We start from the raw sequence: 19,959 nt of genomic DNA, 5'->3' as shown, positions 1-19,959 counted from the left end.
CCACAACAGTCTCCTTCGGGACAACGCATCAGCAGTCCTAGATGGCAAGCGTGAGGGAACCGTGTTCCTCCCCATGTGCGGAAACGCCAGCGAACTCAAGTGGTGAGGAAGTCACTTTGATTCTGACAAGGTTGCGCTTTGTTCGACAGCACTGTTTTGCTGGTTACTAGCGGCGGTTCAATGGCCATGGCATCCGGCTGACGAGTGTAGGGCAAAGGATTTAATTTTTAGTTTATTTTTACCGCAATCATATTACATTCCTCTGACATATATACGTAGAAAAAAGAATTGTGGCGTGGAAGGCTAGAAACAGCTGTGGTTTTAGAGGCAGCTTCGTGGCCCAGCGAAACAAGGCGGCCAAGTGTCACCATTGAAAATTTAATACATGTTAGAATAGTGTGCATGGTACGAAATATATGTACGAAAGTTGCACAGCATAGAAGGCACGAACAAGCAAAGCGGGTCCAATATTCAAAGCAGGAATAAATCAACAAATCAATAAATGTATAAATAAATAAATAAATAAATAAATAAATAAACGCATGGTGATGTAAAATTATCCATTGCATTTTTGAAAACAAGCTACGAAAGGATGCAAGAAATGCAAAATGTACGATAGAACGTTTTGCTTGTATCAGGTAATACAGAATAATGTATTTACAACAATAACATAAAAATAAAACATAACAAATCCGTCATCTCGCGCAAGAAGGCGCAATCGCCCTGATCTAGTTTTAACTTAATTAAGTGCGTTGAAGTGTAAATATTAACATTTGGAAAGCGGAGTTTGTTCGGCATAAGGGAATGTTCCAGTGCTCATAGTGTCTAGTGGATCGGGACAATGCGGTTCGCTCTAGACATGCTACAATGATAAGGTTTCCATCTCCTTCTTAATTTCAGTTTTATGAGCAGTTATCAAAGAATAATCGCACATACTACCAAAACGTAAAGGTTACATTTGTTAAGGAATTGGGAAGTGTGAGCATTATATTTGACCACAACAACAGCCTACGCCCTAAGTGTGAACCGAAATGTGCTTTATAAATTATCAATTTCCAAGTAACTGAGAGGAATGACTAGCACATCCTAGATACGCCCAAGTTATGCTTAAGACGACGACGGAGTGAACCGGGGTCAGAATTGCAGGGGATGACTTCGGAGGTCACGTCACTGAGGCGGTGTGTAACTTTGTAGGGACCAAAATACCGGCGGATCAACTTTCCCGAGAGTCCACGGCGACGGACCGGCGTCCAGACCCACACGCAGGCGCCGGTATTGTAATGGACGTCGCGTCGACCCTGGTTGTATCGAAGGGTGTCGGCATGCTGTTGGCTCCGGATACGATGCCGAGCAAGCTGGCGTGCCTGTTCGGCTCTTTGTACGAACTCTTCCAAGTGTTCGCTGGTCAGGCTATCATCAGCCAGAGCTAGCATGGCGTCAAGTGTGGACGTGACGTGACGCCCGTGTACAAGTTCGAACGGCGTAAACTGCGTAGTCTCCTGTACAGCAGTGTTATACGGGAAAGTCACATAGGGTAAGATCTCGTCCCACGTCTTGTGCTCTACGTCGACATACATGGAGAGCATATCAGCCAGCGTTCTGTTCAGACGTCCCTTTAATCCATTGGTTTGAGGGTGATACGCAGTGCTCTTGCGGTGAGAGCTATGCGTCAGCTGGAGAACGTCCTGCATAAGTTCCGCTGTAAATGCTCTACCGTAGTCGGTGATGAGAACAGATGGTGCACCATGTCGTAGGACGATGTGGCGCGCAAAGAACTTGGCCACTTCATACGAGTTTGCTTGCGGAGTAGCGTCGGTTTCGGCGTACCGGGTCAAGTAGTCGGTAGCGACGACTATCCATCTGTTGCGCGAAGAGGTCACTGGGAATGGCCCAAGTATATCCATTCCTATTTGTTGGAACGGTGCTTGAGGAGGGTCCACAGGATGGAGAAAGCTAGCTGGTTTAACTGGTGGTTTCTTGCGGCGCTGACAATCGCGGCAGGTCTTCTCGTACCGTTGCACAGAAGAATAAAGCAGGGGCCTGTAACACTTGTGTCGCATCCTTGCCAATGTCTTAGCGAATCCCAGGTGTCCCGCGCATGGTTCATCATGGCAGGCTTGCGAACGTCTTGGCATAGCGCGACGGTACGACAACGAGGTACGTATTGGGACCGCTTCTGCAGTTTTTCCTGTTAAGGACGTTGTTGTGCAAGTAGTATGATGATAAGCCGTGCACGAGCGAGCGGGGTAAAACACCTTCAGCTCCTTGGAGGTGCTCGATCAGAGGCAGCAGCTCAGCGTCAGCGCGCTGGTGCTCAGCCAACTTTATGGTGTCGATAACGCCGACAAATGGCAGGTCATGGTCCGGGACCGATGACGTCGTAGGGAGCGGTGCGCGTGACAAACAGTCAGCGTCACTGTGCTTCCATCTAGATCGGTAGACAACTGTTATATCGTACTCTTGTAAGCGCAGGTTCCAACGGGCTAGTCTGCCTGAAGAATCCTCGAGGTTGGCAAGCCAGCACAGGGCGTGGTGAACGCTGACAGCCTTAAGGGGTCGACCGTACAAGTAGGGTCGGAATTTACCAATTGCCCACACAACCCCTAAACATTCTTTTTCAGTGGTTGAGTAGTTTTTCTCAGCCTTCGTGAGACTGCGGCTGGCATAAGCAATGGGGCGTTGCACACCAGCTTGCCACGGCACAAGAACTGGGACGAGACCCGCATTGCTGGCGTCAGTATATATTTCAGTGTCAGCGTCTTCGTCGAAATGAGCAAGTATTGGGGCCTCTTGTAAAGGCTTGCGCTATTCATTGAACGACTGCTGCTGCTCGTCCGCCCAAATGAAAGGCGCATCATCGCGTGTAAGCCGTGTCAGAGGCTCAGTAATTCTCGAGAATCCCTCGACGAAGCGCCTATAATATGCGCACAAACCAAGGAAGCGTTGGACAGCCTTCTTGTTTCTGGGTGGTGAAAACTCGGCGACGGCAGCTAACTTGTCGGGGTCTGGTCCGAGGCCTTGAGGACCAACGACATGGCCAAGAAATTGGAGCTCTTGGAACCCGAAGTAGCATTTCTCAGGCTTGATGGTGAGGCCGGCAGTATGAATCGCAGCGAGGACACTCTCGAGTCGTGCGAGATGTTCTTCAAACGTGCTCCAGTACAACTACGACGTCGTCCAAGTATACGAGGCAGGTTTGCCATTTGAGTTCAGCAAGTACGGTATCCATCATCCGCTGAACGGTGGCAGGTAAGAACAGAGACCGAAGGGGAAATCTTTGAACTCATAAAGTCCGTCAGGTGTCACAAACGCAGTTTTTTCACGATCCTGTTCATCAACTTCGATTTGTCAATACCCTGATTTAAGATCCAACGAAGAAAAAAACTTGGCATGCTGTAGACGATCTAATGCGTCATCGATGCGTGGCAATGAATAAACATCGTGCTTGGTGACACTGGTCAACTTTCTGTAATCTACACAGAAGCGTAGTGTGTTGTCTTTCTTTGACTAACACTACAGGGGAGGCCCACGGGCTGGTGGACGGCTGGATCACGTCGTCTTGGAGCATCTCTTTCATCTGATGCTTGATCGCCTCCCCTTCCACTGGAGACACTCTATAGGGATGCTGACGAACAGGACGTGCGGACTCGTCCGTAATAATGCGGTGCTTTGTGATGGACGTGCGCCGCAGTTTGGATGACGTTGAAAAACAGTCCGCAAATTCATTCATGAGACTCAGTAGACGGTCTTTCTGATGGTCTGGCAGAGCGGCGTTAACGTGAAACCGTTCTTTTAGGCTGGGTAACTCAGATTGCGGAGACGATGCGGTTTCCAATGTGGCAATGCTAGTAACATCAGTGATTTCGCGAAGAAATGCGATTGTCATTCCTCGCGGTACATGCCGATACTCGTTGCTAAAGTTTGTTAGCAAAACGACTGAACATTTGTTTCGCACCTGAAGAAGCCCTCTGGCTATACAAATGTGGTGCTCAAGAAGCAGGGGCATGTTTGCCTCAGCAATTCCTTCGGCGTTTTCCTCCATGTCAGATCGGACAAGGGTAAGCACGCTGCTCTTGGGTGGCAACGTGACGTGATCGCCAGCTACGCGAAGCGCGATGTCACGGTCGTTGTCATTAGTGTTCGCTATGGCTTGCGTAGTAGCGAAGCTGACTCTAGACTCTTGCAGGTCGATGATGGCACCGTTCGCCTGAAGGAAATCCATGCCGAGTCCTATGAACATTCAGGAAGAATGACGAAGTCGCTGGTGTACGTGAAGCCCCGAATGTTGACTCGTGCCGTGCACCGGCCGATTGTAGTTATGAGATGCCCTCCTGAAGTACGAATCGGAGTTCCGGTCCATTGCGTCGAAACTTTGTTCAGTATACGCGCGAGATTCTGGCTGATAACAAACGTATCCGCACCCGTGTCGATTAACGCCGTGACTTCGTGGTCATCTATGGTAACTGGTACGTCGCAGGATACTGACCCGGAACTACACTGCTTTCTCTGCGTCTCAATTACGTCATATCGCGGTCATCGTAGTGGAGAATCTTCAGCGTTCGCAACGTCAGCGACCTCACCTCCGCAGGTCGCTGGACTCAGCTTTCCCGGGAGGCTGGGCTGGGTGAGCGACGCCTCGTTGCTCTCGGCGTTTCGGGCGGGTGACGGTGACCGGGGTTCACGGAATCGTGGGCCAAACGAGGTCCTGGCGTCCGCGAGGTACGCTTCAATCTGCAGGGGACATCGCCACTGCGCGGGCATGGCGCATTCAGTGAAAATCCATGGAGCCCAGCTCGGCGGTAAGGACACGCCCTGTAGAGGTGATCGGCTTCACCGCAATGAAAACACAAGGGCCTCCGGTCTGCGGTGCGCCATACGTCGCTCTTGTGGGGTGGTCGTGTTTCAGCCATGAATGGCGTACGGCGAGGCCTGAAGTCGCCAGTTGCTTGTTCAACGGCGCGCACACCATGAAAGTCCGGGTCGTCGCTCACATCGCGAAAAATCGTAGACAACGAACTTCGCGCAGCTTCCGCATGCGTCATGCGAGGTTGCAGCCGCCGTACCTCGTGCTTTGGTGTCTCGCTTCGCTCTGGGACTTGGAATGCCTGCTTGATTTTCTCCCGGACGACCTCAGCGAGAACGAGTCGCTGTACCGATGCTGGAGCCACTGAAGCTTTTGGAGCTCTTCTGGAATGATAAGCCTAATGAGCTCCCGCAAGGCGTCGGTATTGTCCAGGGGTTTAGCGAAAGAGTCACGCGATAGGGTTGACACTTCGCGGTCGTACTGCCTTGGTCGCGGCTGCAGTGCCTTTTCCATTGATACGGCTTCCGCGAGAAACTCTGCCACGGTCTTTGGAGGGTTGCCTATTAGGACACCGAATAACTCTTGCTTGACACTGCGCATCAAGTTCCTGAGCCTCTTTTCTTCCGGCATGGACGGATCCGCGCGTCGGAAAAGTCGGCACATATCTTCGACAAACATTGCGACGCTTTCCTTCGGCCTCTGTACTCTCGCCTGAATTGCAGATTCAGCTCGCTCCTTGCGGTCGAGGCTGGCGTATGTGCCGATTAGCTGCCGTCGGGATTCGTCCCATGTCGATAGGGCCGCCTCACGGTTCTCAAACCATGTCCGCGCATAGTCCTCGAGGGCAAAGTAGGCGTCGCGTAGCTTGCGGCCTGGAGTCCAGCCGTTGAATTCTGCGACACGCTCAAAGTGATCGAGCCAGTCCTCCACATCATCGAAGTTGTCCCCATGGAAGGACGTGTGGATTCGTGGCTGCTTGAGGACGACCTCGGTCGGGGCGGTCGAGGAAGAAGATGGAACCGATGTACTCATCCTTCTGACTTTATTGGGTAGAGGCGCCTGCTCAGCCGGCAGTCCTTGAAGTCGGCGGCTTGTCCGTACGTGCACAGGAATCAGCTCGACCAAACTTCGTACTGGGCTTGTAGACGGTGTTCGATCTGGGAATGGTAGCATGTACCCCGCACCTCCACCAGAAAAATATTACGTAGATTGGAGACGGAGTCTTGCAATATAGCCGCTTCTCTTTAATGGCGGGCTCGAACAAGAGCGTGCAGCGCTCTAGCTTTGCGCGCGCCGTGCTGCGGTGCGGGAGCCGCACATCTTTGTGTCAATAGTAAATGTAAGGGCCCCAATATGCTGTCTGGGGTACACTGTGCGTACGTCTTGCAAAGAGGATTTTTCTGTGTTTACGGTTGCACCTTGTTGCTTATAGTTCCGATAACTCGTAATTAAATCCAACGCAATGCCTCGAAGGGCATCATAGGGTAATTTTTGTAAGAGAGTTTGGGAATTAAACCGGTTGAATGCTTTTGTAAAGGAAAAAAATGGACCTAGAGTAACTCTCCTGTCTTCTATGTTGGCTAATATAATTTTGTTTTGCCGTAGCAACGAAGTTTTTGTGGACGGCCCAGACCTGGAACCATACTGAGCCGGAGATGTTACTGAGTAGGTGTTCAAAAAAAGTTCGGTAATCGGACAAAGGCTATTTTGTTCTATTGACTTTGAGAAGAGCGGTCATACGGATATTAGCCTATAATTAGTAAGATAATTTTTGTTCCCCGCCCCTCTGAACAGCACTCTATCATTTGCACGCTGCATACGTTGCGGGAGTGAAACGATGCTTAAAATTAAATTGTAGTGTATGTTAAACGTAGGACCAATAAATCAATAACCAAACAAACTGGTTGCATCTTCAAACCATCGCTATCTTCTGATTGACTTCTTTTAAAGTTTTTTTTTTGAAAGCATACATAACTTGATATTCTTCAGCGGGAGAAAGAAAAACCAGGGGAACAATGGGCACGGTCATGCAAAGCAGCGCAGCTATGCGTTTGACGCTGTCTGTTAATAAAGTGCGATGGTTGCTGATTTTCTCGGCCAGCACTTTACGTCTGTGTGTTAGATCACCGGTAGTGATTTCTTGAACTGTGGAATTAACTTTCATAATGACAGAATGAGGTTTAGTTTATTCCACGTCTCTTTAGCCACTTTAACACCTTCAAACATGAGTGAATGATAACTACGCTTTGCTTGTTCCAGAAGATTAGTCAGGCAATTTTTATATTTATTTAATTTCGATTGTCTATCGCGGCTACGGCATTCCGATGGGAACACGTCATGCAAAACTCCTCCGCTACTGGCCCCTAGGTGCACTTTAAAGTGGCATGGTCGCACGGCCGTGAAGCTCAGCTGTCATGACCCTTCCTTCCTTGCTATCCCTGTCAACTCATTCGTCGCATTGCAAACAGGCTGTGGCAGCTGCGTGCCAGACTGTGTCTGCGTGCGCGGTGCTCACACAACAATGTGGGCCGACCCCTGGACAGTGCAAAGAAATGGAAAACGCACAGTGCGCTGCTTCTCCAAGAGGCATCGTATCACGTCGTCAGGTGAAATCATCACTTGATGAAGACGTCATCGCATGACGTTACGTTGCACGTGATGACGTCACCAGATTACGTCATCAGATGATATAGGCACACAACGATGCCGTTATTCTTGTATATTCGAATTACAATCCGAAGCTATCAGGTGAGCAGCTTGTGTGTAAGTCGTACTTTACGAATTCTCTGATAAAATTGTCTTTGAAAAATTCAATTATTTCACGAACGCGCTTGGGCTATGCGGAGGGCCTCGGAGAATAAAGATGCATGCTGCATTTCTGCACACGTGCGTGCACGCATGACGTACGCGTGCACACAATGTATCTTTCCTTGATGAGTGGGCGCCCTGCCCGTTGCATCTGTCCATCAGCGTGTGCTGCGACCGTAATTGACATTATGGCAAACACTGTTGGAACACCGTACCTCCACCTAGCGGCTGCGGCCACTCAGGCAGACCTCAAACGGCAGCTGGAAAATGGCTTTGTCTTGGAGTTTCCGCTTAAGAGAAATCTGTTTTCTCGGATATTCGAATGACAATCCGAAGCTGCCATGTCTGCAGCTTGTGTGTAAGTCGTACTTTATGAATTCTCTGATGCGATTGGAAAAATTCAAGTAGTTCAATAAGGAACCTACGCTTGCAGGAGGGCCTAGATGAATGAGCATTCATGCTGCACTTCCGCACGCGTACGTCGCTTGTGGGGGTGGTGGTGCTTGTCGAACGTCGGCCACAGTTTCGCTACACATCCACTTTCACAGGATGAAATGGGGGAGATTTTTTTTTTTTGGCAATCACTGCACGAATTTTGGTGATGGTTGTTACATATAAAAGTCGATCTTAAACTCTAGCGCACGCATTCAGCGCATTTGTAAGTGCGCAAGCGCTTAATATAATGCCCTTTTGCTAGTCAATCAAGTTCCCATGTGTACAACGCTTAAATGTAGGAACAACTCGAACGTTACACGGCAATAACGAAACCGTAGAATACCGTGTGCTTCACATTACCAGGTCTGTGTGCTCTAGAGAGAGATACATAAGGGCCGATTATAATTATGGAGGTAATATATCCTGATTTATTGATTTATTCGATAGAAAAAAAAAACATGCATTCATTCGCATTTTGTTCTTGGTGCGATTAGAATTCTTTGGGAACTTCACCCACTTTGCAGCATTTGTGTTTGTCTGTATCCAGTCTCTTTGATAACTGGGTACTTCATAATAAGTACGTGAGGTCCTTCAATGGACGCCACCTGGGCTTACTGGGTATGTGATATTGGATATGCGCCGGCCTTGAATGTGAATAATAATTTAAAAAAATCACTGCCCCTTACAGTCCGTGAAGATGGTCGAATAGGTAAGCTTTGTTATTTACACAGAGTGTTACACCATGCAAGCCAAACTTCGCAAGCAGTCTATATTGTAAATTTTTTGTTTCACCATTTTTTCACCTCGTTTTTGCTTTTGCGTGCTTCGCGCGGTGACCACGCTTCAGGACAGCTCTTTTTGTGTCGTTCTCCCAGTGTTGTTTTAACAGCGGAGCTGTTTAAGCTTTCGGTTCCGCCTTAGAGCCTTATCAGAAAACTCAGCCCAGCTGTGCACCAACTCGCGCTGCCAGCAACCACCTACAAGAGCATCGAGCCACGTAACATCCTCGCACCCCACGTGTGAGGGCGGAGTCGTGACGTCACAGGCCTCGGCACAGCCGGCGCGGCGTCACACCTCTCAGTCCACTACTCCTTGCGTACGTGCTGTTGCCATGGGAAGACCGAAGAAAGTCCGGACGCCTGAAGAATAAGCGGCTTATCAGGAAGAGCGCCGTACTCCCAAGCGAGAAGTGACGCGTCGCCACCGAGATGATCCGGAACACCGCGCCGAAGCTGCTGCTGTGAAGAGGCGACGCCGAGTCGAGGATCCCGAGTTTCAGTCCAGGGAATGCGAGAGTTGGCGTCTGAATGCTCGACGTCGCCGAGAAAGCGATCCCGGCCAGCGACTGCTCGAAAACTTCCAGCGTCAAGCCCATCGAGACAACTTAGCAAAACCTAGCATAACCTCGCAAAACTTACAAACAACTTAGTCAAGCCACGTAAAAGCTAGGTGATCACAAGCTCCGCTGTTGACTGCAGCCTGTCAGGATTGGGGGCTCAATCCCATCGCTCGTGATCCGTTGTCAAGTTTGGAGTCCGGCATGAATTCGAAGGTAGCTGGCCCATGCCGTCGTCCAACTTATCCACGCCGAGGACGTTGATGAAGGGAAGCACTGCTTCTCATCGATAACGAGGAATATGGGTTTATTTACAGTATTTATATCAGTCTAACATGACTTTATGAGAAAGTACATCAGTCTAACATGACTGCTTGAAAGAGAGTCTCAGTCCAACATGACTGCTTAAGAGAAGTGTGTCGAGCATCCGCACAACAGCAGTTTTTAAACACTCGGTCCTCCCGCGATACAAGGTGATGCGAACGTTCGTTTAGTCATCGCAAACTAGCCGCCTCTCCGCAGAACGGTTTACACACACACATGCACACACACACGTGTTTACGGTGCGAAACCGACACCATGCGAATTTCATAGAACTCGGAGCCGTTCCGGGCAGCGCGTTGTCTTGCGTATTCGTCGGGGCGTGGGAAGGAGCGCAAAACGGCGTTCCCGCGGCAACTCGCGCACCCGTAGCAGAGCAGGTCCGCGTTGGGGAGTTTGGTAACAATAGTTGGCCCGCCGAACTCATTCCGTCACAACGGCTCCTAGCTCAACCGACGGAGAGTGGAGGATGCGCGTATTGATATCGACACAAAGTCGACTTCGCCACGCCGTGGCTAGAGGTTGGCGGCGATGCTCCCGAGATGTTGCTTCCACAGTCGCAACTGGTTGGCAAAACTTGCACTGCAGCTGGCCGTTCTTAACGAAAAAAATTATGGGGTTTTACGTGCCAAAACCACTTTCTGATTATGAGGCACGCCGTAGTGGAGGACTGCGGAAATTTCGACCACCTGGGGTTCTTTAACGTGCACCTAAATCTAAGTACACGGGTGTTTTCGCATTTCGCCCCCATCGAAATGCGGCCGCCGTGGCCGGGATTCGATCCCGCCGTTCTTAACAAGCCTTACACCACTAGTGAAATCTTCTCGGACTTAGATATTAAAAGTGCGAAACAGTAACAGACACCTGAAAATGACGTAATTTTACTTGCGTGGCTGTGCACTGCCTCCGGGATCGGTCCATGCAGGAGGCCGCGTTTCTAGCAGATTGCTAGCCTTCGTGCAAAGCGTTCGCTGACAACGTTTCGCGGTAAATATTGCGGTTACATAAGGCTACAGTCGCCGGGAAGCGTGAGCAGCAGTCGGGGATTTGCGTATGCGGTCGCGTTTCACTCTTAAACGCGAAACTTGAGCGTACTCCGATGTTGTGAGTAACGTTAGCTTGACGTTTTCGGCTGGTTCCGCTCAGACCACTGCATACGCGCAGCAGCTCAGCAGGAACGCTAGTGTGCTTGCATAGTATGCGGGAGCACAGCGCCCATGCCAGCAGCAGAATGCACAATTGCTGCCCTGCTGCCAAGCCAAAGCCACCTGTGGCTTTGGCCAAGCCGGCTGAGCGGAGCGTCGACGGTGCGTCCACTTGGCTTCGTTGATTTGCAGCCAGACGCGGTCGCCGTTTCTGGAGACCCTCGCAGTATGCATGCGAGTATTGTGCACGTAATGCGAAGACGTGGGATCGTTCCCCACCTGCGGCAAGTAGTCTTGCCATCCACTTTCATTTCCATTAATTTACCATTTCTGTAATTCAATTAGTAAATAAAAGTAATTTGCCCTATGTTTTCCTTGGTGTCCCTGTTTGTTGGCGTCTCATGACATGATTAGTAGCAGCAGAGTAGTAGTAAGTAGTATTAACTAGTTGATGCAGTAGCAAAAGGAGTAATAGTAGCAGGAATAACACCTGAATACGTGATAGGATAGTTGGCAGTTTGCGTTGATCAAATCAAGCCTGCATCGTCCACATTAGCGAAATTTTTCGGTTCTTTGGCAGAGCAGACAGGCAGGCAGTGAACTTTAATAATGTCCTAAGGAGCTATTCCGAAACCCCCTTACGCGGGAGGGAGCCGCCGCGGGCCGCTGCCACGTCGGGACGGGCAGGCCGTGCCTGACCGCTACGCCGCGAGCCCTCTGGGCGGCGAGGTTGGAGCGCTTGAGTGCATCCTCCCACTCTTCTTCCGTGGGTAGATGATCGTGGTCCCGCAACGAGGGACACCGCCAGAGCATGTGTTCTAAAGTGCAGACGGGATTCCGCAATCCGGACAATCGGGCTCGAACGAGTCCGCGTACCTGCTGACCCTGGCTAGGCTGGGATAGGACCCGGTCTGCAGCATGCGAAGGGTGGAAGATTGAGGTTAATGAGAGCAGCATTCCGGGCAAGTTGGTAATCCATTGCTTTTATGTCGCGCAATATCATTTAAGCAAAGATTGAGGTCTGGAGAGCTTGGTGTGGGTCGGTGGATCGACCCTCCTGCCTAGCTGGTAGTTCTTTGTAATCTCATTGAACGCGTGGAGCAAGTCCTTGTGGGGCCCCGCGTCCGCACCCGCGCCTGCGAGCGGCGTTTGCCCGGCACGGTGGGTGAGTTCGCGCGCCCGCGGGCGTGGGCCAGCTCGTTGGCGTTGGGAACGACGGTGCAGACCCGAGGCCCCATGTGGGCTGGGAACCGAGTGGTGGCGGAGGGGGCAACGCCCCTGCCGCAAAGCAGGGCGCCCGCCTCCCTCGAGACCGAACCCGCGGCGAAGGCCCTGACCGCCGCCCGAGAGTCTGTGTCGACCTGCAGTCTGCTCCCGTCCCGGAGGGCGAGGGCCACCACGACCTGTTCTGCCACTGCTGAGGACGAGCCCCGCACGGACGCGTCGTTGAGGGTGTTTGGCAGAGCAACGTGACAATATTAAAATACGAGGTGAGACAGAGAAAAAACCTTAAATAAAAGTCTTTGTTGGGGTCAAGGGGGGCGAGGACTAGGAGACTAGCACCACCGGAGTTGCCCTTCCTCAGGCGGCGGCCAGACCTTGAGTCTTGGCGGCGTCGTCGGCCTGCCGGACTGCCCAGAGATGGTTCTCCGGGTATGCGCTGAGCAGCACAGACTCCCACTGCTCGGGCGTGGTGATTTTAAATGTCAGGAGGCATTCGAATGGTTCACGGGACATTCAGTGCATTTTGTGACCGCGTGAAAAAGTGTGTCGCTTGCAGTCTCGAAAACAGCCCGACAACTTATCTGCGAACTGCTTTCTGCGTAGGTTCTACGACCAAGGCTTCCGCGTGGTGGGTGTTGAGTTTCTGGAGACAGTGGTTCGCAGCTTCTTTGCCGCCAATGACCTGACAGCTCTGGAAGGCCGCTCTGCCGTAAACGGCTGCAAGATCCTGCATGTGAGTATGTACTCTAACACTACGAGGTACAAATAAAGGGGTTGGAGCATCTGAGGACATGAAAGAGAAGGCTATAAAGGGATACGCCACAGGTCCGGCTCCTCGCACAGTGCAGTTTACTGTCTAAACTTTGATTCAGCATCAACTAATAAGTGATTCATCATCGGTTACGGTGCAGTTTGTGTGTACCAGAAGATTCAAGAGGAGTTACAACATGGAGTCCGCGCTGCAATTTCCCTTTGGATGTTGAATTCTGCAATAAATTTAACACAGAGAACAGTGAGATTGGTGTTCTGTAAATTTTGTTTGTTACGCGTAATCCACCCTCCATTAAGGCACCTTTCGGTGGGTTTTGGCACAAGCGCCTTTAGTAAGTTCGTTTAAAAGGAATAGTGTGCGAAACAGCGCGTTTATCGGATACAGTGAAGCACCAACACTGCTCTTGCTGCATGCACTCGTACGTCGTATGCATAAACTCGTTCATGTGTGCATTCCGCTCCAACAAATTGACTTGTTCTGTGTGGGTCAAACAGCGAAGCAAATACGTACAAACTGCGGACGAAACAGCCACAAACGCGTTTAAACAGGACTGGATTAAACGGGTCCATTTTCCTAATCCCACTTGATAGCACACGTTTTGAAACAATCGGTGTTTCATAACACAGCGATAGGACCATAGCCAGCTTTCAATTAATAAACGCTCTGTTCGTTCATTGCACAGGGTACTCGCAAGCCAATGAAGGATACTCAGCAAGCAAGAATGTTAGGAGAAACAAAGTGTTTGATTTGACACAAAAGTTGATCTCTAAATCATAATCAGAAAGCATAATGCATGATCAACATTATCATGACGTCATGCCACAGAGCAAAGTTCGCTGACGTTTTGTAGCGATGAGGTACACTCTATCTGTACGCGTACACCTTTTATTTGCCGAAACCGAAACTGGTTCACAGAAACAAGTAATAGAATAAATAATTAATTGTATACTCTTACGCTTGTAAGTGGCCTCTTCTAAGATTAAGAATGCATTAACCTTCATCTTACTCCAAAAAAAGTGCCAACGCCTAAATGTTACTTGACGCGCATGTAGGGTCCCATGTCGTTTATTAATTGGCTCCAAGTGTCCCAATTTAGCGTTGAATGTGCGAAACAAAAGTGTGAAGATACAACGAAAAGAAACTGAAAATTTTGTCTCGTGTGTCTGATGTTTCCGTAGTGATTAAAACGGTGTTTTGTACAGTCACAATACAGCCTTCTATATATTTATGCTTGCACGCACAATTTTACGTAGGATATATATGAGGACTTATGTATTTCAAGTACGTTAACAATACTCGGTGAGCTTGAGGTGAAAAGTTGCAAGTTACTAGCAAGAGCGTTGTCTCGGCAGTTAAGCAGCCTCAATCAGTTGCCCCGATTACATAGGTATAAACGAATGACATCATAGAGAAATACAGTGCCCAACTTTGAATGAATGTGCTGTTTCACTTGAAGACAAGCCATGTGCTGGTCTAGACACGATGAAGTGGATGGGCGTGAATTTCAAGGAAATTCTTAGGGTCTCCAGCAGATATCCTGAAAAATGGCGAACAGTTCGAGAATTCAGCCGACTTCATGTGACGTCATGGATTACAAAGGGCCTGCATGTGACTTTTTTCATCACACCAAATCATTGAAGCCAGAGAGGCATAATAATAAGATCAGCCGTCGCTTTTTTTACCCTTATGTAGCCGTAAAGGGTACAGAAAGATTAAAGTATTTCTGGGATGTTCTTCGCGTTGTTGACTAGAATAAAAAAGGGGATGGCGTTATCGAATGTCTTGCGTCACCGCGCTGGCACGTTAGCAGCATATGGCAAATATCGTAAGTCCAGCAATGTGTTATCTAGGCGCAGTACTCTTTGCCGGAGCAATGGTGGAGTAGCTGATACATGGAATCTTCGACCGCTGGTAATCCATGGCTCCAAAGTTGGAATCCTGATGGGGGCACTGCGATTTTTCATTTACATCGGGTAAAAGGATCTGCAATTCCAGTGACAGGCAGCGGTGAGCATCAAACCGACGAGGAGATCGAGCTTGTAACAGCGATCGTGTTAAAGCCTGTAACAGTGCACAATTCATCACATGTTCTATCGGTTCTCCTACACTGAGAAACAAAATCAGTTTGATCTTTCTGTTATTACAGACGTTGTCTTTCTATGGCGACGTAGACTACTGTGCCTAAGTACGCCTAACATTACGACATGACCTTGCGGACAAAAATCGTAAATTATCATTAAAATATCGCCGTTGGTGTGACGTCTAACAAATTGACGGCCCATACTACCATTCCGTTTTAATAGAACACAGCCCGAACACAGTGGGGAATTGACTGCAGAGAGGGCGACTTTGCTGACGCGATATTTATTGGAAGAACTTCAATTCATGATGCTGTGTTTATGAACAGACAGTATAAATTTACAAGTGCAAGTATTGCGTAAATTGAACATCTAAAACGTAGCGTAATAGCTAATCAGCGCGCTACAGATATGTTTTGGTTATTTCAAGACTACAATGGAAAATATGTCATTGGTTACATCTGTGTCCCCAATAAGCTGTGCAATCAGGTTTGTTCTGGCTACGAGAAAGATTGCGTTTAGGAGACATTCGGGCGTTGACGTGTCATAGGGTGATGCCTGTTCCCCAAGAGAAATTTTGCAAAACGAGCACAGGCGTACAGGGACATGGGCATCCAGTGCAAAGTAGACAACATGATCAAAGGTTTGCTCATGTTATTTCTTAAATTCCGTCAATGCGTCGGGGGCGCAAGTGCCTTGTGACAGACGCGTTCGCAGATACGTCGGTCGCGTGATAAATACATTTTTATCACTGCTGTTTGGGTATGGCTAGTTGGTAAGTTTTACAGCATGTGGGGTTATAAGTTGAAGGGAAGAAACCTCTTTAATGTCACTAGTAATAAAGCTGACACAGTTCATTATTTTTCATAGTTCGGAATATCACGTAGAAGAGAAGTCCAGGTATGGATTGGTCTCTCTTTTTTCGTTAGCGCTATTTCCGACCGTAAGGATTAGTTTAATTACCCCTTTTAAAGGCTCTAAACATGGCAGGGGCCTAAACATTTTTTTAGAATATTCAAACGGCAGCCAGGAAATAGTTTTATCCGGCAGACTGTGGGGTCGGGCTGATGTCAATTAGGAAAACTTAGTTTGCAAATGAGTAGCAGTACCCGGCAGGAGGGGAACTTGCACGAGTTGAAGATATCGGCTGGTAAACTTGTATAATGTAAAAGAGCCGTATTAGGGAATTATCTGCCAATTTGCCGCTTTTAGTCTTAATACAGATTGACAGTGGGAAGGGGCACAACACTGAGCTTCAAGTCTTGCTCAACAAGGTAGGACGATACTTTTCATTTTTATTTTCCACAGCAGCTTTCCTGAACTTGTTGGAAACATGGTGTCATGTACCAAAATCAAGTGTGCTTCTTTTCTTTTCAGACACCCGACTCAATGTTGATCATCTATATCTGTGACCTGTACACCTTCAGCAAGTAAGTGCTTGAACATTCTTGCACAGCCACTACAACCTTGATGTCTTCAGACGGAAACAGTAGTTTTTTGCATCATCGTGCAGATAAAAGAAACGCAAGACAATAGACTGGAAACAGAAGCGGAATTAATGCTTCTGCTGTACACAAATTTTCCTCCGCACTTCTTTGCGCCGCAAGAGAAATTCGCTACAGTTAGTTTATTTAATCAGTAACACATCAACTTGGGCGTCTACATTGTCTCACAACTGTATTTTGCTCATGCATATGGAATTCTCTTCGCAGTGAAATTGTTGATGTCAAGCTTTATAATGTACACACTCACGCCTCCCCCCCCCCCACATACACTCGCACGCACGCACTCACGCATGCGCACATCTCCACTATGCTGTTGGCTGGCAGGGATTGATGCACGTGGCTAAAATCCTCTTAATTTTTTTTTATGATGTGAGCTACAAGAGCCGCACGATGAAACGCTTCAACGATGGTCGCGCGCCGTTGAAGAGTGACAGCGTAGCTATGGGCGCAGGGACTGCGAAGGTACCATGGACATCGTGTGGGACCGTGGCGGCCTGGTGTCCGTCAAGGAGGACGACAGAGACCGGTGGGGAGCGCAACTGGTTGCTTGGGCGCTGGTGGCAATGCCACGTGCTTTTTTTGCGCAGATACGTCGCGCTTATGAAGTCCCTCTTGGCGCGCAATTGTTCCTACGCCTTGTACGCCACCGAGTACGACGACACCGGTTTCCAAGGTAAGCATTGCGAGCCTGAGCAAGATTTTATTGCAGCTTAGGAAAGACACCTTTGTGCTGACTGGCCGCGCACACGCACGCACGCACATGCACACGCACACACACACGCGCACGTACACACACACACGCGCACGTACACACACACACACACACACCACACACACACACACACACACACACACACACACACACACACACACACACACACACACACACACACACACACACACACACAAACACGCACGCACACACACACACACACGCACACACACACGCACGCACACGCACACACACACACACACACACACACACACACACACACACACACACACACACACACACACACACACACACACACACACACACACACACTTCTACCATGCCAATTAGCTGATTGAGGTGATCGCTGCGTGTGTCACACTGCGTAGCATAGGTGCGCGAGGGGACATGAGCACGAGCCAGTTTCCTTTACGCCCCTGACTCAGCAATGAGATGGGCAAGTTTACAGCATTTAATTAACCACTTCACGAAAGCTTTGTTTCACATATATTCCAACATGTGCGTCGCATCTGCATATTTTTTTCTGAAGAACGTCTCACGTTAGCGTCGCCAGCTCTACGCGGACAGCGCACCGGCCACTACTCGCACGTTGCAGCTCATAGTTAATGCTACTGTACGTTAACGCATGTAAGAAGGCAGGACATGGTCCGGAAGGTATTTCGATTCCGCATTAATCTACCTTGCACAAATAAATGAATGGTATGACATTGCAGACATGAATATTATATGCAAAGCATGCAAAAAGGAGACATGCACACTTGGACATCTGCTCTGGGAGTGTGGGTCGCTCGGCCCTGGCATTTTCCGGAATCGGTTTATAGGAAGGATCAGATCACCAGATCATATTCCTCAAATCCTGGCTGTCCAGTACGCCCGTGATAAGGCTAGGAGGCTTGACCTCCCGGTCCCAACATGGGACCAGCCAAGCAGGTCGCAACACCTTGTACAGAACCAGAATAAAGTTTATGTCCTCCTTCCTTCCTTCCTTCCTTCCTTCCTTCCTTCCTTCCTACCTTGCGAGGCGGTGTTGTTCTCACTTGACAATTGGTTTGTTCGAGCACAATAAGCTCGCCCAACACGAAAGAGACCGATCTGATCACGTTCAGAGGTTATTGAGCATCTGTCCTGATGGCCCCATGATACGCGTTCGTCCTCGTCACTCCTTCACTCTAACTTGAGCTCTAGTCAGTCGTGAGCACAACACCTAGGCGAGGTTATTTTATATGCATCTGCCCACAAAGCCACTGCCATTTTTTCTCTTAATCTCAATTGAAATACCAGCTACACGTTTTGATTCGAATCTATACTGCCGTGTTCCTGGCTCCTAACGTTGCGCTTGCCATTTTCTGTCAGTAGTTTCATTCACAGCTTTCGTTGTAACTGATTAGCTTTCAGCTTCACAGGTTTGCACTGCTAGCATGCATCGATTGTATGCTTTAGCTTAGTGTCATTTCACTGAGGTATAGAAGTTTCAAGGTGCTATCAGACGATGTTTTTATGCGTGCATTCTTGGTAATGGTTAACCAGCGTTTTTTAATACTAGTAGGCAGGCGAACGTAAATTGATGGCTTTATTTACCGGCCGCAGATACGATTGTAACGCCAGACCCCCAACTGCGGGAAAAGCCTCAGGAGTAACGTAGATAAAATTTTTGATGCGATGGCATCAAATTGCCCATGATTGCCATTGATGGCTCATGAAATAGCCATTGATTGGCCATGCCGTTGTCGCCACCGAATTTCTACAATGGCAGGACCACGACGGCGCGATGAGAGTTGGATTAGAAGTCACACTGATGATGACACAGCAACCGCGACGGCATCCCGGCGACGGTATGACAAGGAATGCATGACGACGATGGCATGACGACAGCATGACAAGTACATGATGACAATGGCGTTATGATGACTGTACGACGGAACCTCTTTGACGACGATGTTGGGACGATGACGGCACGACGAGAGTTGGATGACGAAGCTGGATGACGAAGGGCATGACTGGCAGATTAGTCTTTTGAGGATTCTTAGGGCAAGCTGACGTGCTACTGTTGATTTCAGATACTATAATGTTGATACTCTATAGTGCTCCACCTCCCCAAAGGACACCGATTGAAAATCATGCTTCGATACGCGACAGCAAATATTAGGAGCGTTTCCGATAATATAACGCCACAATAAGAAGCAAGGCATTTTGCGCGATTCAGCATAATGCGCGAGAGAAGGCAGTAGGCCGCGCGACTCAGTAAAACTCAGCTCTAGCGCACCCACTCAGTGTAACGTCGGCGACGATGTAACGGAGCAGAACTAGGGACTTGTTGACGTTTAGTCGACGAGCAGCGTAACCTCGCTTCAGGGAGAGCAACATGACACATTGGCAGATATGGTGGGACGCTCATGGGCGCCGTGCCTTTGGCGTCAATTTCGACAGCAGGTGCCGGACCACCAGATGGCGGTTATTGCGTCTTAAAACATTCCGCTCAGTCGTTTTAGTGCGCTTCGTCCTGCGTATTAATTTTTTGACTGCTTTACTCGTAACGTGCGAAATATTAAAAGTGCCGTGCGATTACGCGTCCGAGCTCCGCGACACCCACTGGCCCGAAAATTGGTGTCAATAAGCTAGGGTAAAGGGCTAACTCGGCAACCGACGTGTTATTGCTTAGGCAGCGATGGTCACGTGCCATGTGCAGATTGCGATCAGTGGGCGCCGACATCGACAGCTTTGCATTACAGGCGAATTCCAATGATCACGCGATCTTGCCTGTTTGTTTGGATACCAAATTGGCAATTTCAAGCTTGGAG

General features: G+C 49.0%; 1 protein-coding gene across 2 annotated transcripts in view; it reads left to right on the top strand.

Annotated features, from left to right (window-relative positions):
- LOC126540253 (probable thiopurine S-methyltransferase) overlaps positions 1-19,959 on the top strand; it is a 63,830-nt gene that overhangs the window by 8,259 nt on the left and 35,612 nt on the right. For both annotated transcript variants that reach the window (XM_055075917.1, XM_050187051.3), the window contains exons 2-6: positions 10-102; positions 12,677-12,806; positions 16,301-16,353; positions 16,880-16,954; positions 17,016-17,101. In XM_055075917.1, coding sequence (XP_054931892.1) covers positions 10-102; positions 12,677-12,806; positions 16,301-16,353; positions 16,880-16,954; positions 17,016-17,101 — 437 coding nt within the window. The remainder of the gene's footprint in view (positions 1-9; positions 103-12,676; positions 12,807-16,300; positions 16,354-16,879; positions 16,955-17,015; positions 17,102-19,959) is intronic.

Source organism: Dermacentor andersoni, chromosome 2 (assembly GCF_023375885.2).
Source record: "Dermacentor andersoni chromosome 2, qqDerAnde1_hic_scaffold, whole genome shotgun sequence".
NCBI classification, from domain to species: Eukaryota; Metazoa; Arthropoda; class Arachnida; order Ixodida; family Ixodidae; genus Dermacentor; species Dermacentor andersoni.
Note: the sequence above shows the minus strand (reverse complement) of the source record. Positions and strands in the feature narration are given on the sequence as shown.